Here is a 19330-nt window from a genome sequence, read left to right as displayed (position 1 = left end):
TTCTCCTCTCTTGAAATGCTTCAGAAAGAGTTCCAATTTCTCTGATATTAAAAACTCCCAAAGTAAGGGTAACTATTGCTTGCACTTCTTAGGTTAATGTATGAGATTTCTTGACATGAAGAAGCTTACATCTGGCCAGGTCTGCAGCTGTGCCTCCTTCTTTGTTGAGTTAGCAGGAATTATGTATGGAATGAGTAGCAGGTGGTCTTCCTTGCATCCAGAAACAGCATCCTGTGTGATAAATGGTGGAGCAGTCAGAAGAGAGAGCAGAAGATGCAAGCTCAAGAGAAAGAAATTGCATTTTTTTCTCCAAACTGGCATACAATCCTTCAGCTTTCCCTTCTCCTGCTGGAGTAGATACGAGTTCTGCCTCTCACCAGTAGTAAGCCTTTTTGTTAACGATGTATGGATATTTTTAACCATCTCTTCTTACCAAATCCATTAAACACTCTAAACTGAGCATTCCATTTTTCAATTATGTCCATTACAGAGGAGTACCTGCAATAAACAGTGACAGTACAGCACTTGAACATTTTAGAATTTACCCTCTGAAGATGTTTTCATAATGATTCATTATTTGCTTTGTTGAATTGTTCCCATGCAGTATTAGAAACTGTTGTTCAACACCCTACTTCACTGCAGAGAAAGAGTTTCAATATACTTTGCCATGAACTGTTTTAATTTTTGAAGGAGAATCTATGTTCCTTGCTGAGACCAGCCATGCGGTTTATACAGTTCAACTCTTTTTCCCGTTTGTTGTTTTTATTTTTTGTTTATTTTGTGTTTTTTTGGTTTTTATTTTGTTTTATTTTAGTAAATCACAAAGCAAAAAGTGCTGGATTGTGCTACAGCAACATTAGGAAAAGATTTAATAATAATAATAACAACAACAACAAGGTAGATGCTGACTTTGCCTTTTGATTCTGCTTTTTAGAAATTTCTTTTCTTTACTCATTATGAAACAGCAGTTACCAACTGCAGAAATGCAACCTTTTTTGATTGGGATTAACAACGTATGTACAGTGAGAGCCTTGTAAATAGGTGGACTATGCAATCAAATGCTTGGAAGGTAATTAAGCACTCCTTGTTCCCTTTGTTCCTACCTCAGCCCATTAATTTTCTGTCTTGGCATTCTTGGACAGTAGAAGTCCCGATCTAATTGAACTTTAATATGGAATGCTCTGATGCTGTTAAATGTGCCATATCCTTTCAATGTGTTCTTTATAATACATGATCTTGCATAATTCAACAAGCAGCTTTCCATCCGGGCTACAATAACGTGGATTCAAACAACATGTGATCCGTTGTTTTGATCATCCCTCCATCCTGGGATATTTAGGTCAAGTTAATCGTTTAGCTTTCCTGAAGTGCTGGAGTTTGTTTTGTTTTGAATTGTTCTTGTTTTATGACAGTCTTATTTCTGTCTGGCTTTCTTGAAGTCTTCACAATGGAATGATACACATGTATGAACAAAATAATCTCAAGCACAGGAAGAAGTTTTTTCCTGAACATGTTGAAAGGTGGCCCTTGCCAAGCCTCATATAGTTTTTGAAGATGATTTTTTGGTTTTTGTATGCTTTCTCACATGGATTCGGATTTATCTGTGAGACAAGATCAAAAGGATAAAGAGATCAAGAAACCATCAAGACTTGCTTGACTGGGGAGCATTTGACCTCAGCAGACCTGATCTTCCATACCTTTAAGTTGAGACTAAGTGCATCTTTATGAATATTTTTCTCTCTTAAACCCTAGCAAACTATAGGTTTTCTGGAGCTTCACAACCACAGCAGCTACACATATGGTTTGTAGCAACATATTTATCGCAAAATTCATGACATAACCTTTGAATGGAAGGTTTCTTGAGACTAATGATTTGAAGGCCCGAAGTTCTTCCATTTTTGCCTAGTGCTAAAATACAATACTTTACCATGCCATTTAATTAGCACACTCAGATAACCCATGTTCTGATATCAACTTGCATAATCTCTCTTTTGAGTGTTCCACTTACCTCAAAACCCGTTGTCTATGTATTAGAGCTCTGTCAGTTTCAGTGAGAAGGGAAAATGTGAAATCTGCTTCTTTATCCTTTATTAAAAATGTATTGGATTTGTGTGCTTAATTTGAAGTGACCCATTAGAAATGTTTGGAAATGTCTCCTATGGATTTCTGATAGATATGTGCCATTTCAAGACAGATCCATAGACACAAGGGATGCAATCACTCAGATGTCCTGTCAGTTTAGCAAATAAGATTTTAACTGCTGATCCAATGCAAGATTTAAAATACAATGTGCTTTGTAGAAAATGAGTCCCCATTGCCTGAAGATTGGTGTATTAATTAACTGAATATTGATTTAACAGTATCTTATTGCATTATACACTTGTGGATAGTATAAAAAGAAATTAATTTAGAAACTTCTGCAACCAAATACAGTTGCCATTTTAAATGAAGAGGATTTTTTTTTTTTAGGCAGTGTGCAGTAAGCATATGTGATAAGTATGTCCCACTTTTTATTTTCCCCTTCTCTAGAGCACAGTTAAGTGTAGAGTCTTCCTCATAACTGATAAAGGGGCTGTGGTGTCACAAAGCCCGTTCCATTGTGATTATTTGGTTTTTTTTTTCTTATCCAGTGTAAAAACATGGGGTCTTTTAAGACAGCTGGGGAAATAGCATGTTCAGTGAAAGACACCTCTGCTGTTGTCAGAGTGTACAAATCCTAAACCAGCCTTCAGGGACAGCTAAGTATTTCAGTGCAACCTCTGCTGAAGTAATGTCTTATTCACCTGTCCATCTTCTTTTCTCAGGTCCATAAGAGGTGGCTCAGGTTCCTCCCCTTCTGAGGCTGGGCCAGCATGGCAGCACCCATCCTTCTTCCTCAGAGTCCTCAGAGCTGCTCTGCCACTTCAGCTCCTTTTGCTGCTCCTGATCGGGCTGGCTTGCCTGGTGCCAATGACCGAGGAGGACTACAGCTGTACTATGGCCAATAACTTTGCCCGCTCTTTCCACCCCATGTTAAAATACATGAATGGTCCACCTCCATTATGAAGTTGTGATACAGCAGGCAATCTTGCTGGAGTACTGGCTAGGTGGCAGGATGGTTTTAAAGGGCGACAGGACTCAGTGTTGCAGCTTAACCTGTCTGCTGCAGCCACCACTGTGTCCATACCATACTCTACTGGCACTCAGACAATAACAAATCAGTATATCAGTACCAAACTACGCAACATATTACCTGAGTAGCATTACTTCAGTATTTGCATCCAGGGCACTAAGGAAGATGTGATGTAAGTAAGGGAAATGTTCTTTTGTCCAGCATTCTGGATCTTTTAGCCACTTTATACCCAGGCCATTGCCCTGTACTATGCATAGCCAAGGACTTGATACTGTAGATCCTTTCCTGTGTGCTGCTCTATATGAGCTATTAGCCTGTATTTGTTAAATAACTTCTCAGTATCTACAGTATGCAAAATAACTAATGCTTAAGAAATTTTAGAGCATTTGTATCATACAATTTTAAAGGATCTTGTATGGCACTGTATTATTCCCTGTGATTTCTGTTTTGGGCATGGTGATCTAACCTTTGCTTTGGATGTACAAGGTGTAAATCTGAGAAGCACTTTTTTAAGGTTTAAAAAATGGATGTAATAAATGAGATCGTAAAAAAGTTTTATGAGGAAAAATGTTGAATGTCAAGTTGAAAAACAAAGAACATATTTATGTATGTACAGTTTGCTAAACCAAGTTTTGTTTGTATTCATTTCTTTGCATTTATTGTAGATACCATAAAATATTTTGTCTACGTGCTTTTTAAGGACAACTATGAAAACCTCTAAGTTTAGAATGAGATATGTATGGTATAAAAAAATAGAAAACATTCATATGCTGCACCTCTAAGAAATTAAAAATGCTGTAACAATTTAACAGTATTGGCTATCTGTTAGAATAAAATCATCTGGAAAATGTGACAAATGGTAATTTACATGGGAAAGTGTTACATAAATTGTACAGTATCACTAGTTGAACTTCAGCATTTGGAGGATCCAAAATAAAGCTCCCTTTTCAGATAAGTGTAACATTTTCCTGGAAAGGATTTTGTACATCAACAAAATTCTTCGGTGTCTGAGACCTAGACTTAGATTGACACAAGTATATATTCTTCTCAAGACCTAGTTTCCTTCATTGGTATTCAGGATTTATGCTAGGCTAGATTAGTAGCTATAATCACTGATTCTGAGCAGACAAAAATAAATAATATACTTTCAGGGTATAAAAATGAGCTATTATTTGCAAGAAGTCTGACAGATTCATGAAATTGACCTTTCTTCTCTTTTCTGATATCAGTTTCTATGGTAACATAATGTATGTCAATGGTAATCAATGCACCTACATTCATAATTTGGTAGTTCACTCACCTTTGACAGGTTAGTCCAGATCTCTGCATTCTTTAGACATCCTTTCATCAGCTGGTCCTTGTTTTCAGTATCTAATTTTTTTGTTGAAAGCTGTTTTTTTTTTCTTTTTTAAAATAGAGAATTATTGAGGATAAAAAGAGTAATTTAGTGAGGAGGATCTAAGGCTGTCTCTGAATTCTATTCCTCATTCTACTGTTGGTGATCTCATGGAAGCAGATGTTATCTAACGGGTAGTAGATAGCCTGTGATTATTAAACTATGAAAGAAAGTTTTATCTGCATAGCTGTCTGTTGAAGAAACCAGGAAAAAAGGTCACAGGTGAGACCTGTGTTAATTTCTTACAGTATTTAAAAATGGAGGGAGTTTTGAAGGCAGATGGTTAGGAGAGAGAGGGGAGTGCAAAGAAGAGAGTTCTGTTTGAATGATGTCAGATTCAATTAATAAAGTACTTTAAAATATAAAAGGTAGCACCTGGCCTGCTTTGACCTGCAACCTGACATTTGAATTTTGCCAGCAATTTTACCATTCAGTAGTCACAATTTCCTGAAGTCTCTGTATGCATATATGACCCATTCAGAACTGAACTTTTTACCTTTTGACCCAACCCCTTCTTTGCAGCTTTGCGTCTGTCACTATTGTTGACAGTTTGTCATCTTTAGCTTCCCCCTTATCTCTGTTTTTCTGTTGTTTGTCCCCAGTAGTTAAAACATGAGTTTCTTGTAATAATCTGAACATATGAGGGTCCATCAAACTTTCTCCTGTAGCTGGATGGCCTCTAACTCCAGAAAGCAAGATGCTACTGTGTTTCAAAAACTGCTGGGAAGCCCTACTTTACAGACCAGCAGTGTGAACTGTTTGCTTGTTTTGGATGGTGTTATTGATCTTCTTCTTACGTGTACCTCCTTGACTCTTGCCCTTGCTGCCCTGTAGCTTATGTCTGAAGTGCAGAATGGATGAAAAAGAGAGCCCTGCTTATTGGAAGTTACAGAAGAAAGCAGAAGAGGTTTTTTTGTTGTGGTGGTTTTTGATTATTTATTCTTGTACTCAGCTTCATCCATGATCGTTTTGATTCCTTACTGCATTTATTGTCCTCGGAGAAGATTTTTCAGGTAGTTTAATATAAGTAGAAAAGGGTAAAGTTGGTGGAGACTAACATATATATTGTATATATACATATGTATATATATTTTTTTCCATGCTGATTGTCTAGGGAGAGCAGAATCCCTTGGTCAGCTGTTACAGCTGTTTCCACATTTCTGGCTTTCTGTTCCTTCATACTCTGTGTTACTCAGTGCTGTAATAGTCATCTTCCTCTCTATTCCTAGCTTCTTCTCTCCTTAGTGCTGTGGCCATTATTAACTACATCATTTTTCCACATTTCCTCCTTCAGCTAAAACTGCCATTTTGCCAACTGGCTTTCTGCATGTCAATCATTTATCTGCAGATTCCTTTTATCTCCCCCTATCCCTAGCCTTTGTCATTCAAATACTTGCTTTCAGAAGGTTTCACCAACAGATTTTGCTTTTTTTTTTCTAAATAACTTCAGCAAGCTTTTAGGGTTCTTCTAATTATAAGGTCCTCTCAAACCATAACAACCGTTCTACAGGCTACTACCTACAGAAAATGACAGTTGCTCAGTTGTTAAAGAATTAAAAGGCTATGCAAGGGAGTTTTGAAAGTAAAGTGGTTACAAAAAATGGAGTAGTATGAGTGCATCCACATATACACACGTATATAATGGCAGAAAGCAGTCTTCAGGAATCTTTGTTCTTCTGTTGTACACGGTGAGAAGTGATAGATGTCCCTGAAAGTGTGAGATGAAAGGACAGCGTTGTAATCAGATCAGAGGGACTGCAATGGTATGAGAGGTCTGAAGCCATCATATTGCATGATAATGACTTATTTTTGAATTCAGCAAAATGAGTATTCTGGGTGACTTTCAAAGATGGGGGGAGACTGAAGGGACATATGCAAGAAAGTGGGACTGCAGCAAAGTAGCCAGGTGTGGTTGGCTCTAGTACTGCTGTTTTGTTATTTAGAAAGCTACAGACTTCTGCAAAATTTGTCTCTCTCAGGGTAGCTTTCTCTTTTGATGGTCTGAATGCCACACCCACTTCCCTTAGACCTAGGGAAGAACAGCCTTTTGTCTACAAAAGAAAGGCAGAACTTTTGCACCTCATTCATCACAGTGGAGTCTGGGGAAGTAGTCACTAAAACTGGGGAAGTGGTGGTGGGCAGAATGGTTCCATCTTGTTCATAATGGTCATGCCTTCTTCTTTACTCTCCCATGAACATGAAATGTTTGGTCTAGGAAGACTGAGAAAAAAAGTGATGAGCTGCAGAAGGAATAGAGGTTAACCTCATTAAAGAGGTAGGGCATAGCTGATGTGAGATCATAGGAACTTTTCATAATTAATTGATAATGAATTCATAATGCCACAGACCTGGAAAACACCTATTTGTAAATCCTACACCTCCTCAAGTATAGGAAGGTCAGATTGTGAGCTGCCTCAAGGGAATCATAGGAAGTTTGTGATAGTATGTTAAGGGTCTCTTGAGTGCCAGCTCAAGCTTCTTACTTTCTAGTTTTCAATCTCAACTCTAGACAAAGTTTCCATCTGAACAGTTAAAGTGGTTTGAGAAACAGATTCCTCTAAAAGGAATTCCCAGCCCTGAACTGATTCCATTATGACTTCAAATGTGTTTTTGCAGAACTAGATCATGATCCTAAGAACTGGCACAAAGCAGTGAAAGCTGAAACAAATGCCCACAGGATGCCCAAACTTCACAGGATCCCATTAAAGCAAAAATCATTCAATAAGTAGCAGTGGCTTGAAGATCTAGCTTGAATTGCAAAGCTCAGTGTGGTATCAACATATGCATTAATCAGCATAGCATGAACTAGGGTTAATGGGGCAAGTGTAGGGGGAAAAAAGCACACCCAGAATACCCTCATCTAGCTCGAGCCCCCTGCCATGGTCAGGGATGCTACCCACTAGATCAGATTACTTAGGGCCTCATCTAACCTGGCCTTGAACACCTCCAGGGATGGGGCATCCACAGCTTCTCTGGGCAACCTGTGCCAGTGCCTCTCCACACTCTGAGGGAAGAATTTCCTCCTAACTTCTAATTTAAACCTCCCCTCTTTCAGTTTAAAACCATTCCCCCTTGTCCTTATCATTATCTACCTGAGTAAAATGTTGTTCTCCATCTCTTTTATAATCCCTCTTTAACTATTCAAATGCTGCAACAAGGTCTTCCCAGAGCCTTCTCTTTTTCGGGCTGAACATCACTAGCTCTCTTAGCCTTTCTTCATAGGAGAGGTTCTCTATCCCTTTGATCATCATCATGGCCCTCCTCTGGACCCATTGTAACAGGTCCACAGCCTTCTTGGGCTGGGGACCCCAGACCTGGATGCAATATTCCAAGTGGAGCCTAGTGAAGACTTAGGTGTAAACAAACTTTTTGAGAAACACACAAAGTGGAGTTTGAAATGCCCTGTGGTTGAGATGCCCTTTTTCTAAAGCACCTCAGCTACTTGGAGTCTGCCAATAGGAGGGACTGAAGTTTAGTAACATGCCTTGAGCCTTGGCTGCAAAGCATAGGAAAACATGATACAGGAGCCACTGAACTCTGGGTCCAAGGCATGTGTTCAGGCCTAAAGAAAGTGCATGTAGACTCTGCATCTTGAGGAATGCCACTCATTGCTATATATCTTTCCCTTTTTCCATTGTAGATAAATGCAGCAGCTGCTGACATGCTGTAATCATCCCTGCAGCTTTATGCATCTTGTAACTGTGAACCCTACTTACCAGGCTTGAAGTTACCTCATAAACAGTGGGTGTTTAAAGGTGTAATGGAAACTATTACCTCAGTAACTCCAGAATGTGTAGTAATATCAAGACATCATCTGCTCTATACTTATAACGATAAAAGTGCAAAATAATGAGCTCTATTTTCCCTGAGCTTACAGCACCTTTTTATGTAGTTTAATTTGTGGGCTGTGCTTTACAAAATCCAAAGGGCAATATTTAGAAATGTCTGCTGGTGTTAGTACAAGTGATCTGAATACGACAGAAATAGTGTACCTTTGTTGCTCATAGCTGTGAACCTGATGATAACCGTTGCCTATCCTCTCACTCTGTTCCAACAGTGGTAACAGCTTCATTCTGCATCACATCAATAGTCAGTCTCCACTAGTTTGCCATCCTTCCAGTTCCCCTGTAAATCCAATTCCCCTGTGAATACATGTAGTTTGGCCTTTTCTTCTTAGAGCTTTCTCCAACAGCTGGTCATTGAACCAGGACAAAGCACTTGAGAATGTTGTATGAATGATCACCCCCACCCCTCTTAGTCTTGTGCTTTTTGTGGTTGAGAAATCTGTTTACAACTGATAGCATCTCTCCACATGATCATCATCATCATGTGCATCTGAGTGCATGTTCAAAGGCATAACAGAAACTCAGTTCTCACACTCTTCAAACTACAGATCCTATCAGGATTTAGTGAGTATTGGATGATTCTGGGAGATAAGAGCAGAGTTGAGAAGAAGAAATGCAGACTGCGACTGCAGAATTCAACAGAACCAGTTATTGCCTATGCTGGGGAAGGGGAGAGTTGGAACACTTATCTTGTGTGTTGGGGGAAAAAGGGTCCACCTTATATTCAGAGGTTTCACTACAGAAGGCTTCATCCCAGTAACCTTGATGCCACCTTACTTAATTATAAGAATCTGAATTCTATTAAACAATTTCTCTAAAAACAGACAGGTTCTGAACAGCTGTGATTTTTATTGTTTGCTTAATGTGGTATTCAGAAATAGAAATGGTCAAACCTGCTTGGTTCATTAAATACCTATTTAAAGATCTGAGGTATACCAAATTGACTTGACCACAATGAGGTCTGAATAAAACAATAGCACATTTAACGTTTGGAAGAGTGAGGAGGCTTGTTGTCCACTTCCTGTAACAGAGGTGGCAGGTAATTTAAGCCATTGTCTCACAGGGTCCCCTGACCATTGGACTGCATGTTAAAACACACGGTTGCAATTAAGTTTTAACTCCTTCAGTTAAACTCAAAGCATTGTGCAGTCAGGTGTGCAGACCGTGGGGGCAAAGCAAGAAGAAACTGCAGAACTTAAGTTTTCTTTTTTTATTATTTTCAGGTTTAATGTAAATGAAAAATAATCCTGCAAAGGCAGACTGGAACTCAAACTTTTCTGGTCTCATAAATGAACTTTTAGGCTTTGAAGTGTTCTACTGTAAGTCTCACTGCAAAGTGGGTAGCATTTTTTACTTTCCTCTACAGTACAATGTTCTTGTTTTACCTTTCTGTGGACAACATGTACTCAAGAGGTGGGTAGAAAACCAGAGAAGCAGCTATCATGAAGCAAATCTTCCTGCCTTAGCAAGGGGCATTTGGTCTTGGTTTGTACAAGGCCTAAATATCCTACAGTCCCAAACACAGAATCATAGAATCATAGAATATTCCGAGTTGGAAGGGACCCATAAGGATCAAGTCCAACTCCTGGCGCTGCACAGGTCTACCCAAAAGTTTAGACCATGTGACTAAGTGCACAGTCCAATTGCTTTTTAAATTCAGACAGGCTTGGTGAAGTGACTACTTCATTGGAGAGCCTGTTCCAGTGTGCAACCACCCTCTCGGTGAAGAACCTCTTCCTGATGTCAAGCCTAAACTTCCACTGCCTCAGCTTAACACCATTCCCATGGGTCCTATCACTGGTGTTTACAGAGAATAGGTCACCTGCCTCTCCCCTCCCGCTCTCAAGGAACTTGTAGACCGCAGTGAGGTCCTCCCTAAGCCTCCTCTTCTCCAGGCTGGAAAGGCCTAGTGCCCTCAGCTGCTCCTCATAGGTCTTCCCCTCTAGGCCTTTCACTATCTTTGTGGCCCTCATATGGACACTCTCCAACAGTCTAATGTCCTTTTTGTACTGTGGTGCCCAGAATTGCACACAGTACTCGAGGTGAGCCTGTACTGCAAAATCTGGCTATAATAAAATACTGAAAGTACAACCTTTCCTCACATGCACATTTTTCAGCTGTCTGAAATGGTAACATATCGGAATGTTGCACAAATGTGTAGGAATGGAAAACAGAAGATAAATTTTATATCACCTACATGCATGAAAAATGAAAACATTATCAGAGTGACACCTAAATACTCCAACACACAGCTCTTATGGGGACATGAGAATAGGTTAGGCTTGTCTCTGGTGAGATAAGTGCCAAATGTTATTATTTTGATGGTCAATGGTCCTGAAGACTTCATGTGCATTTTTACATTTAGGCTTCTGTATCTGCAGGATATCATGGCGAATAATAGTAATTGGAGGCTGACTGGGCATAAGAAAGACCATGTAAGCAGTGCCCTTATGCTGGCATACTTTCTCTGTGCACACTGCTGCTAAGTCTTTTTTACATTTGGATTTTTTTCTCCACTGCCTGGGTAGTGGAGATAATGTTATTACAATGAGCAAAGAGATGCAAGACTTAGCCAGCCTAAGGAAGAGCTTTTCCATGGGGCTTTTAATGCAGCAGTATCTGAATGAAAAGAACAAGTTCATCATTTAATTTTTAAGAATAGTCTTTACAGTTGCAACATGTATAATTGAATCTATTTATTTTATTTGTATGTTTATTGCATTTGCTTCATGCTCTGTCTCGGCTGTCTGACTGAGAACACCAAGCTGTAGCCTGTGAAGAAGCTCTTAACATTGCATATTAAGGAGATTGCCTTAATTGACAGAAAAGTAAAAGCCATCAGGTATGTTCCTCAGTTATGCATTAACTATGCATTAACCTTTCTAATTACTTAAATGGAATAAAATATGCCAGACCAAGACACACATCACTCACATATTTGGAAAGAGAGGAAGCAAGTGTGTGGCAGGGAGCCCACTGAAGGTGGCTGTGTGCATGTACATGGGCTCCCCCACGGGAACAACCTTTGGAGAAGTCATCTGTTCTGCAAAGGTTTGTGTATGTGGTGAGGGAAAAAGAGTGGTAAGACCAGTAAAGGTGAGCTAGGAGTTTCAGCTGCAAGAGTTCTTCAGTGAAACAAGAAACAATTTGTCATTACTGCCTAATTTCTCACATGACTTCAGCCAACAGACATAAGAAATCAGGAATGAGGCTGGCTCCCGGCTGGGGACATGTGCCCAGTACCTGACAGCAGAGTCCCTTTTCCTGGTGGGTTTTTCCTGTGACAGAGTGAAGCAAGTTGACATCCACCAGCTTCCGTCACAAAAGACACATGATGGGAGGGAATGAAGACTGAGCCAGGGTCTTCACTGTGGTGCACACCATCAAGACCAGAAGTAACAAGCACAAATTAAAACATAAGAAATTCCATCTGAACATGGCAAAACACTTTTTTTGTCGTCGTTGTTCTTTCTGCAAGGGTGGTCAAACACCAGATCAGGTTGCCCAGAAAGGTTGTAGAGTCTCCTGTTGTGGCTAATCAAAACTCAACTGGATATGGCACTGAACAGCATATGCATGGCATGTGATGCAGCTCTGAGCCAGGTGTTGGTCTAGACAATCTCCAGAGGTGCCTTTCCAGCTCTCCTGTTCTGTGATTCTGTATGGTCATGTTGTGCTCTGGAAAGAGGTGGTCAAAGGACTGCCTAATCTCAGGTGCTATGCACTGTCTTGATGCTTCAAATTGGTATGATTTAGGCAGGTATAAATATGCTCAGACTTATACTGTTTGGTTTTTAAATGAACAGTGATGGGTCTTTGATTTTACAGGAGTATTCTGTGTTTCAGCTGCTTCTGTGGATTGGACCTGTGAATTGAGAATCATAGCGAAGCAGTCATCGTTAACCAGTTCTCCATGAACTATAGGGGCATTTGACCTAAGTGTTCATTTGGTCCAATAGATAGAAAATTGTATAAAGCCCTTGAATTTTGTGAGCTTGTGAGTCTGCATTTAAACCAATCTTATTACTCTGAGCACATGTATGGGTGCAATTTGTTCAAATTACTCTGGCTCACTACTGGTAGCCAAAGTAGCAACTCTCAGTCAAGTTATTTACCATGGAAGCATATTGCAAAAGTCATGATTTTGAACTATTGGGAACTATTGGTCAGCTACTATTTAAAGCCCAACAAACCCCAGCTTCCTAGGGGATTATAAATTTGCATTCATGCTTGAAAAGCTGTAGGGTGAGGTTTCATGTGTACATGTATATCATGTATATTACGTATCATTTAGCTAGTTACTGGAAAACAATAAGTAGAGGAACAGATTTAAAAAAAAAAAAAAAAAAACTATGTAAATGATAACAAATGAAATAATTTTCTCTGGTTAATTCTTTATTTTGACATCAAATACAGTGAAAATCTTGCACCATCCAGGTAGCCTATCAAATTTTTCATTTAGACTCTGTAAGTTTTTAGGTGCAAAACAAAGAAAGAAAGAGGAAAAAAAAAAAAAAAAGAATAATAAAACAAAAAAACTCACCAAAACAAAGACATCAATAATTTCATATGCATCAGTGAAAGAACAGAATACTTCAACAAATACATTATGGCATCTGAGCCTATATCAAAGAAAGGGCTTTCCACTGACAGACTACATAGTGCACACAAAAGCATTAGTTTTATATACAATAAGGTGATACATAAAGTGGCTTGTTAATGCAAGTCTCATGACCAGCAGTCTATCCCTTCATTTTCCAATGGGCACTTTCTGAAGAAACAGACATATAATTATAGGCACACAGGAGTACAGAGCATACTAATTTGCAAGATGGCAGCATATACATTTTAGTTTTATTTGTTTAGGCACATCTGAATGCAAAAGATTTTTTTTTAGCTTTTTTTTTTTTTTTTTTTAAACACGATGGAAAACGGAATACCCCTCTGGGCAACAATCATTTTGAAAACAATTATCAGGGTATAAGGCTATCTACATTTGAAAGATGAAAGAGAATTGTAAGTAGAAAGGGTAGGACATTAATGTTAGGGAAATATTAATTTAAAATTCTCAGATTAATTTGAGATTATGTTACAGTTGCAGGTGGCAGCAAAGACTGGTTTGTATTACAATACCATTGGTAACATGACCCTTCCTTTAGATATGCTGAATTTCTGTCTGTAAAACTATATTATGGTTGCAAATAGGATTGAAAAAGGCCATCTCTTTATTTGGGGAAAGAAATGCACTTCACATAAATTCAGCTAGAATACCTTATATATAAAATCCCATTGGCTTTAGGTTGGCTTGCATGCTAATTTTAAAGTAGCATTTTATATATACAAGATAGGTTTGCCGTATTGCAAAGTCTGTGGTAATACTCATACCCTAGTGAGGCAGAATTTTTACATTGCTGGTAGTTTGTTTCATTTTAAACATTTAGCTCAACACTTAACAAATCAGTCAGCCTCAATTGGGGTCGATAGGGATTCCAATTAAAATCCTGTTTTGAGGGTAGGGGTGTGGAGGCAGTTGAAGTTTTCTTTTTTTTCTTTTTCTCCAATTTAAGTTCCAATGACCTGCTAACAGTCCTTGCAATATCCATGGGAACTCATTTCAGTTTTGTTTTTTTAAATATATTTTTTAAATTGTTAAAACCCTTACTATACAGAAGGAGAAAAATAATCAAGAGATTTCATTGAAACCTAATAGAAAAATTTACCACAAATACACACCAAGAAACGCTCATTAAAATATTTTTCCCCAGTACAAATCCTACTAACCCCAACTGGGAGTTTTACCTGAGACAAAGTCTGCAAGATGAAGACATGGCTCGAACCACTACAAACCAGAGAAGCTTTCAAATATTGTTGGAAACTCATTCAACTGGGTGCTACACATCACTCTATCATCTCTGCTCCTGTCTCCTCCTTTTTTTTCTTTTTTTTTTTTTTCTTTTTTTTGGTAATACAACAACCATATTCTCAAGCAAAGCAAGTTCATCTGGTCTAGTTCTAGTTGGCTTATGCTGGTATTACATTGCCTATGTTTCTAGGGCTTTCTTGTGTTGGTATTTTTTTGTTTGTTTGCTTGTTTTTGTTTTTTAAAAAAATCCACATATAAACATTATAAAATAATTCTTTCATTAGCTGTCCAGAGACATCACTATGAATGTTTTGGTAAAAGCATAATTAGCTGCCTTGAATATTTTTCTTTGATTTTTTTTTTTTTTACATGCTATATATTTTTGTTTAATATCCAGCACCAGGTATTCAGGTAGTACTGGTTTGTCAGCTGCAAATATAAAGTATATATGTATATGTATATATATATATGTATATATACACATGAAATAGCATCCTGTGAAATAATAATTACCAAATGGCAGGCACAATTTTCTGCATACATGAGAGCATAATTCAGAATTACATATGAAAAAAGTTGCCACATTTATAGCATATAATTTGTTTAATCCGTTGAAGAGCTACATTCAGCTGTCTGGCATGTGGACAATCATCTTTATAGATAACTATGGGAAGATTACTATATTCGTTAAGGTGCTACTTCAAATAAAAGATCATCAACAACTTAAAGACACAGATCATGAAACTGCCCCAAGGTAAATGAATGTATCATTGGCAATCACTCTTTTTCTTTCCTGAATGCCCTTGGTGGTGCTGCAGCATATGCGGGGGGACTGGTTGACTAAGTAACTTCATTGCCAGGTCTCAACTTAGGAGAACATTTGTAATTATAACTGCAAACTCACTGATTATTTCTTATGTTACAAGCCACATTTTGATACCGTTCTGTCTGCTGCATACCACTCCAAATCATGCTTGTCCAGCCTCACTGGGACAATCTGTAGAGTGCATTGGTATTAACCTATGTAAATACCATCAGAATCTGGACCTTTGTTGTGGATTGCTCTCCATCAACTATTTTTTTTTCTTTGAGGCCAAATTTACACTTAAATCAATACAATGAATTCTTCTTGGATGTAGGAGGCAAGGCATTTATTTAAACTAATTTTCTTAGCAGCTGATGAGCCACAGGCTTGATCCATGTGTTCTGTCATAGAGAACACACAAGCTGCACACAGAGCATTGAAAAAGCAGCTCTAATGCACACTGGGCTACAAGTGAATAATGGCAATGTAAGTACTTAAGTGTATCTACAGGAATTCCTGTGCTCCATTCAAATCTTAACCTGCACTCATTTCAGGGCATTCATGATTTTTCTAACACATTTGAAAACCAGCTACTAAACAAAACAAACAAAAATAAAATGTGCATTTTTTTTTCAAGGCATTTTGAAGCCTTCCAAAAGCCCTTAGGTACCGAACTTACACACACGCACACACACACACACACTCTACTAAATACATAAAAATACAACTCCTTCAGCACATCAGAAAAAAAAAAAAAAAAGATACTATAATATGCATCAATAGAAGGCCTATTCACTTACAGTGATTGCTTCACACATTCAGACTTGCACTGTTTTCAAGGAATCTTCTCAAGCATGTAGGTAGCATCTATCTTTAGACTTTTAAACTGCACGTATCCTCAGATATGTACATTAAATTGTTATGGACATCGTTATCTACACTCACTAAAAAGTTGAATCCTTGACATGGAGCTCAAACTCATCCTATGCCTTGCTGCCTTCACAATTGCTATGTAACTGAAACTCACTGAAAACTCACTTCTGCTTGTCTAACAGTGAGCATGGTTAGACGTAGGCACTCCTGTACCGCATTAGTTACACTATTTCCTATAATTAGTTACAGGATATTCCAATCAGCATAACCTAACATAAAGACATTGACTATAGTAGTAAAAGAAGCATCCCCAAACCCTCCTCTAGCACTGTGGCCTGCTGCCATGAAGTAGCCTATACACATGCTATAGAACTTCCTCGCTGACAGGTGGTCACTTCCAACCAGCTATTGAACTAGTCCCTGGTGGTCCATGCTAACTCTCAAACTGCACCTGAAAACCAGACATGCAGATATCACAGGCAAAGATTATCATTAAACTAATAAATCATCCCCAACATATATAATAATCACATTCCAGTACCCAGCAACATTCCCTGACATGTTTAGTTTTCTATCCTAGAGGCAGTCAAACAGCAGCACCAAATCCTGTTTTGGACAGTTTATAGTACGGATAGGTCGGTCCTTCTTTTCAGTGTCTCTCCTTCATGAGTTGCGGAAATTCTTACTGTCAGTGGACCTTTTGTATATTTATGGTTGACGTGAAGAATCCAACTAACTGCATGAAGAACTGTTACACACAAGCATGAAGAAAGCCAGATTTACCTTCCTTTCACCTGAGCATGCAGTCCTGGAGCCTTCACCGTACCTGAGACACATTGTCCACTTCTGATATCACAGATGAGATGGAACTTAACAGTGATTTTTGAGTTTGCCCCAATAATAGCTGAAGAAAGCCAATGCAAAACCTACTGTTCTGGCTCTGCTGGCCCTCAACAGTCCGGGTAGGCAGGACTGCCATGAATGGGACGATCCCACACTCCTATGCCAGTCTTATGACGTCATCACCCCTTGGTTTGTAGCGCAACAAAGCAAAGGAGAGGGAAAGTTTTTGGTTTTGTTCTTGTTGTTTTGTTTTTCATAAAACAATGTATGTGCGATAAGGTGAGCTTTAATTTTTGTTGTTGGTTCTTTTCTGGCATGATGAGTTTTTGTACTCACGTGATCTGACTCAAGAGCAATTATCTATATTATCATTGCTTGCTATTTTGCCCTTGTTTTAAACACTGCTGAGCAACAGAACAATTTAGCTTCAGAGGATAGGATACACACAATGCAATTTGGCTAGAAGATATGATAAAAGGACCTAAAAGTTTGGTCAGTATGATCTTGAAAGGGAGCTATCTGGTGATGTAAGCCAGTAAGGCAAAACAGAAATTTTAAGAAAGGGGGTACTTTCTACTATAAGAAGAAGAGAGGCAGAAATCTACCTAAACTACCAAGGCAGCCACTAGCAGTACAGTTTCACTGTGACACACTTAAATGCCAATCAACTTTCCATTATCCCTCACTAAAACTCATTCAGAATCTACCAAACTTCTTCAAAGTTTCAAGCAATTCAAGGATTAAATGGGCTCAGAATTTGGGGTGGATATCAACAAAGGCTCCCACTCAGGAAGATACCAATATGCATGGCTGGTATGGCCTATTAATTTATGGTAAAATGGAGGCTTAAGTTTATATTAGGACTTACCCAACTTGCATGCAAAAATAAATTAAAACACTGCAAATTCAAATTAAGTTAGCCTGCCAATCCTTGCTGGCTGTCCATAGCAATGAAACGTCTTTCAATTAGAATAAGCAATCAATTTAGGCAAGCGCTTGACAAACACTCAAATGGAAAATACAGGTTACTGATGTCATTGGAGTGTTTACATGAGTGGCACTGCAGATGAAATGAAGCATGAGCTAGGTAGTACGCTGCTGGGTTTCTCATACCATTATATATACTGACTTTTGTTTATATTGTATTCTGCATATTCTCCTCTTCTTTGCTGTTTATGTAAAAGGACTGCAAGGAATGAGAAGAAGCTGATGCAGTCGTCAGCTGGCTCCGGTTCTCCTCTTCCATTGGTGCAGCACTCCTGGCTGCTGGGGCATGCAGGCGGTGAGCGTCCAGCATCTCCAGCAAGAGATCGTAGAGTGGAACTATGTTTTTGCACTTCATATTGTACAAGTGCTCCATTCCTTTGTTGCTGTGGGTTTTAATGAAACAACAGTTACTTTCTGAATGTGCTATAAAAAAAAAGCTGTCAGATAATCATAGTTGGGTTCAAATAAATTCCACCTTGTTCAAAATAATTAACTTAGCAGCTTAATTGATGCACACTCCTTCTACAGTTTGCAGAAGTCAGCTTCAAAGAACTATTCAGGCTGCCCATGAGCAATTGCCTGTTAAAATGTGGCTATTTTCTCTTTTGCCTAAGAGGTGACCAAGAGCGAATGGACTCCTAATTTAGGCACTTTGATTACATGGTTGGGATGAATCTTGGTTTTCCATAATTGAACTTTTTTTTTTTCCTAGAAAATAACCTTTTGGCCAATTTGAGTTAATGCTATCTTTGCAAACTATAGAAACAGTAATTCACTGTGCATCTGAACTTCCTTAGTTGTTCAAATTCTTAAGAAAACAAACACCAAAATGGTGATTAACATGAGAACAAAGAAACTCCCCCAAAAGATACATATAAAACACATACCCCTTAGCTTTTTCCTGAAAGTCTGTATGTCAGTCTAGTATTTAAAATCTTTATGTCTCAGCTTCATTAGCTACTTTGTGGTAATTAATATAATTTTAATTTTATTAACTGAGATAATGAAAATTAAAATCTCTATAACAGCAATGTCTCTTATTACTTAATAAAACTAAAATATCTACTGTGTCTTTGTATAGGCTTGTCATGCTGCACACACTCCAGCTAGTGAGCAGCTACCTTAAGAGGTAATTACATTAGGGAAATGACTGCTGAGACTACCAACAAACTGAATGCCTCAGGCACTTCACCTCTAATTAGCAAAGGGCACAGTGCTCTAGATTGGGACTCAGAAGATCTGCATTTTATCTTCACCCATAAGATACGTATAATGATAATAATATCTTTTCTAAAGTGATTTGCAATCAAGCCACTTGTGAGAGGTGGCTATATAAAAGCAAGAGTTTTATTAAATCTTATCTTAAAGGAAACCAGAATTTGTAGAATTAGGCTGCTGTTACATTGTTTTTCATCTGCTTGATACCTTTCAAACAGAATAACAAGGCACATAGTGTTAAAAGCAGACAGTGGCACTGTCAAAGCTAGAAGTAAAAGAAAAGAAAAAAAAAAAAAAAAAGAAGAAGAAGAAGATACAAATTGGGAAAATGTTTACCCCTCTCACACCATAATCCAGCATACTGTTTTGTGCACAAGCTCCATATATA

At 38.4% G+C, this 19330-nt stretch overlaps 2 protein-coding genes across 4 annotated transcripts in view; one reads left to right on the top strand and one right to left on the bottom strand.

Annotated features, from left to right (window-relative positions):
• SYNE1 (spectrin repeat containing nuclear envelope protein 1) overlaps positions 1-4067 on the top strand; it is a 308749-nt gene extending 304682 nt beyond the window's left edge. For all 3 annotated transcript variants that reach the window (XM_038177603.2, XM_038177600.2, XM_038177615.2), the window contains one exon: positions 2805-4067. In XM_038177603.2, the coding sequence (XP_038033531.2) occupies positions 2805-3045 (241 nt within the window). In that variant the 3' untranslated portion in view covers positions 3046-4067. The remainder of the gene's footprint in view (positions 1-2804) is intronic.
• An 8660-nt stretch (positions 4068-12727) lies between these two features.
• ESR1 (estrogen receptor 1) overlaps positions 12728-19330 on the bottom strand; it is a 193510-nt gene continuing 186907 nt past the window's right edge. The window contains exon 10 of the mRNA XM_021275842.4: positions 12728-18107. Within this exon, the coding sequence (XP_021131517.2) occupies positions 17873-18107 (235 nt within the window). The 3' untranslated portion in view covers positions 12728-17872. The remainder of the gene's footprint in view (positions 18108-19330) is intronic.

This window comes from Anas platyrhynchos, chromosome 3 (genome assembly GCF_047663525.1).
Source record: "Anas platyrhynchos isolate ZD024472 breed Pekin duck chromosome 3, IASCAAS_PekinDuck_T2T, whole genome shotgun sequence".
Classification (NCBI taxonomy): Eukaryota; Metazoa; Chordata; class Aves; order Anseriformes; family Anatidae; genus Anas; species Anas platyrhynchos.
Note: the sequence above shows the minus strand (reverse complement) of the source record. Positions and strands in the feature narration are given on the sequence as shown.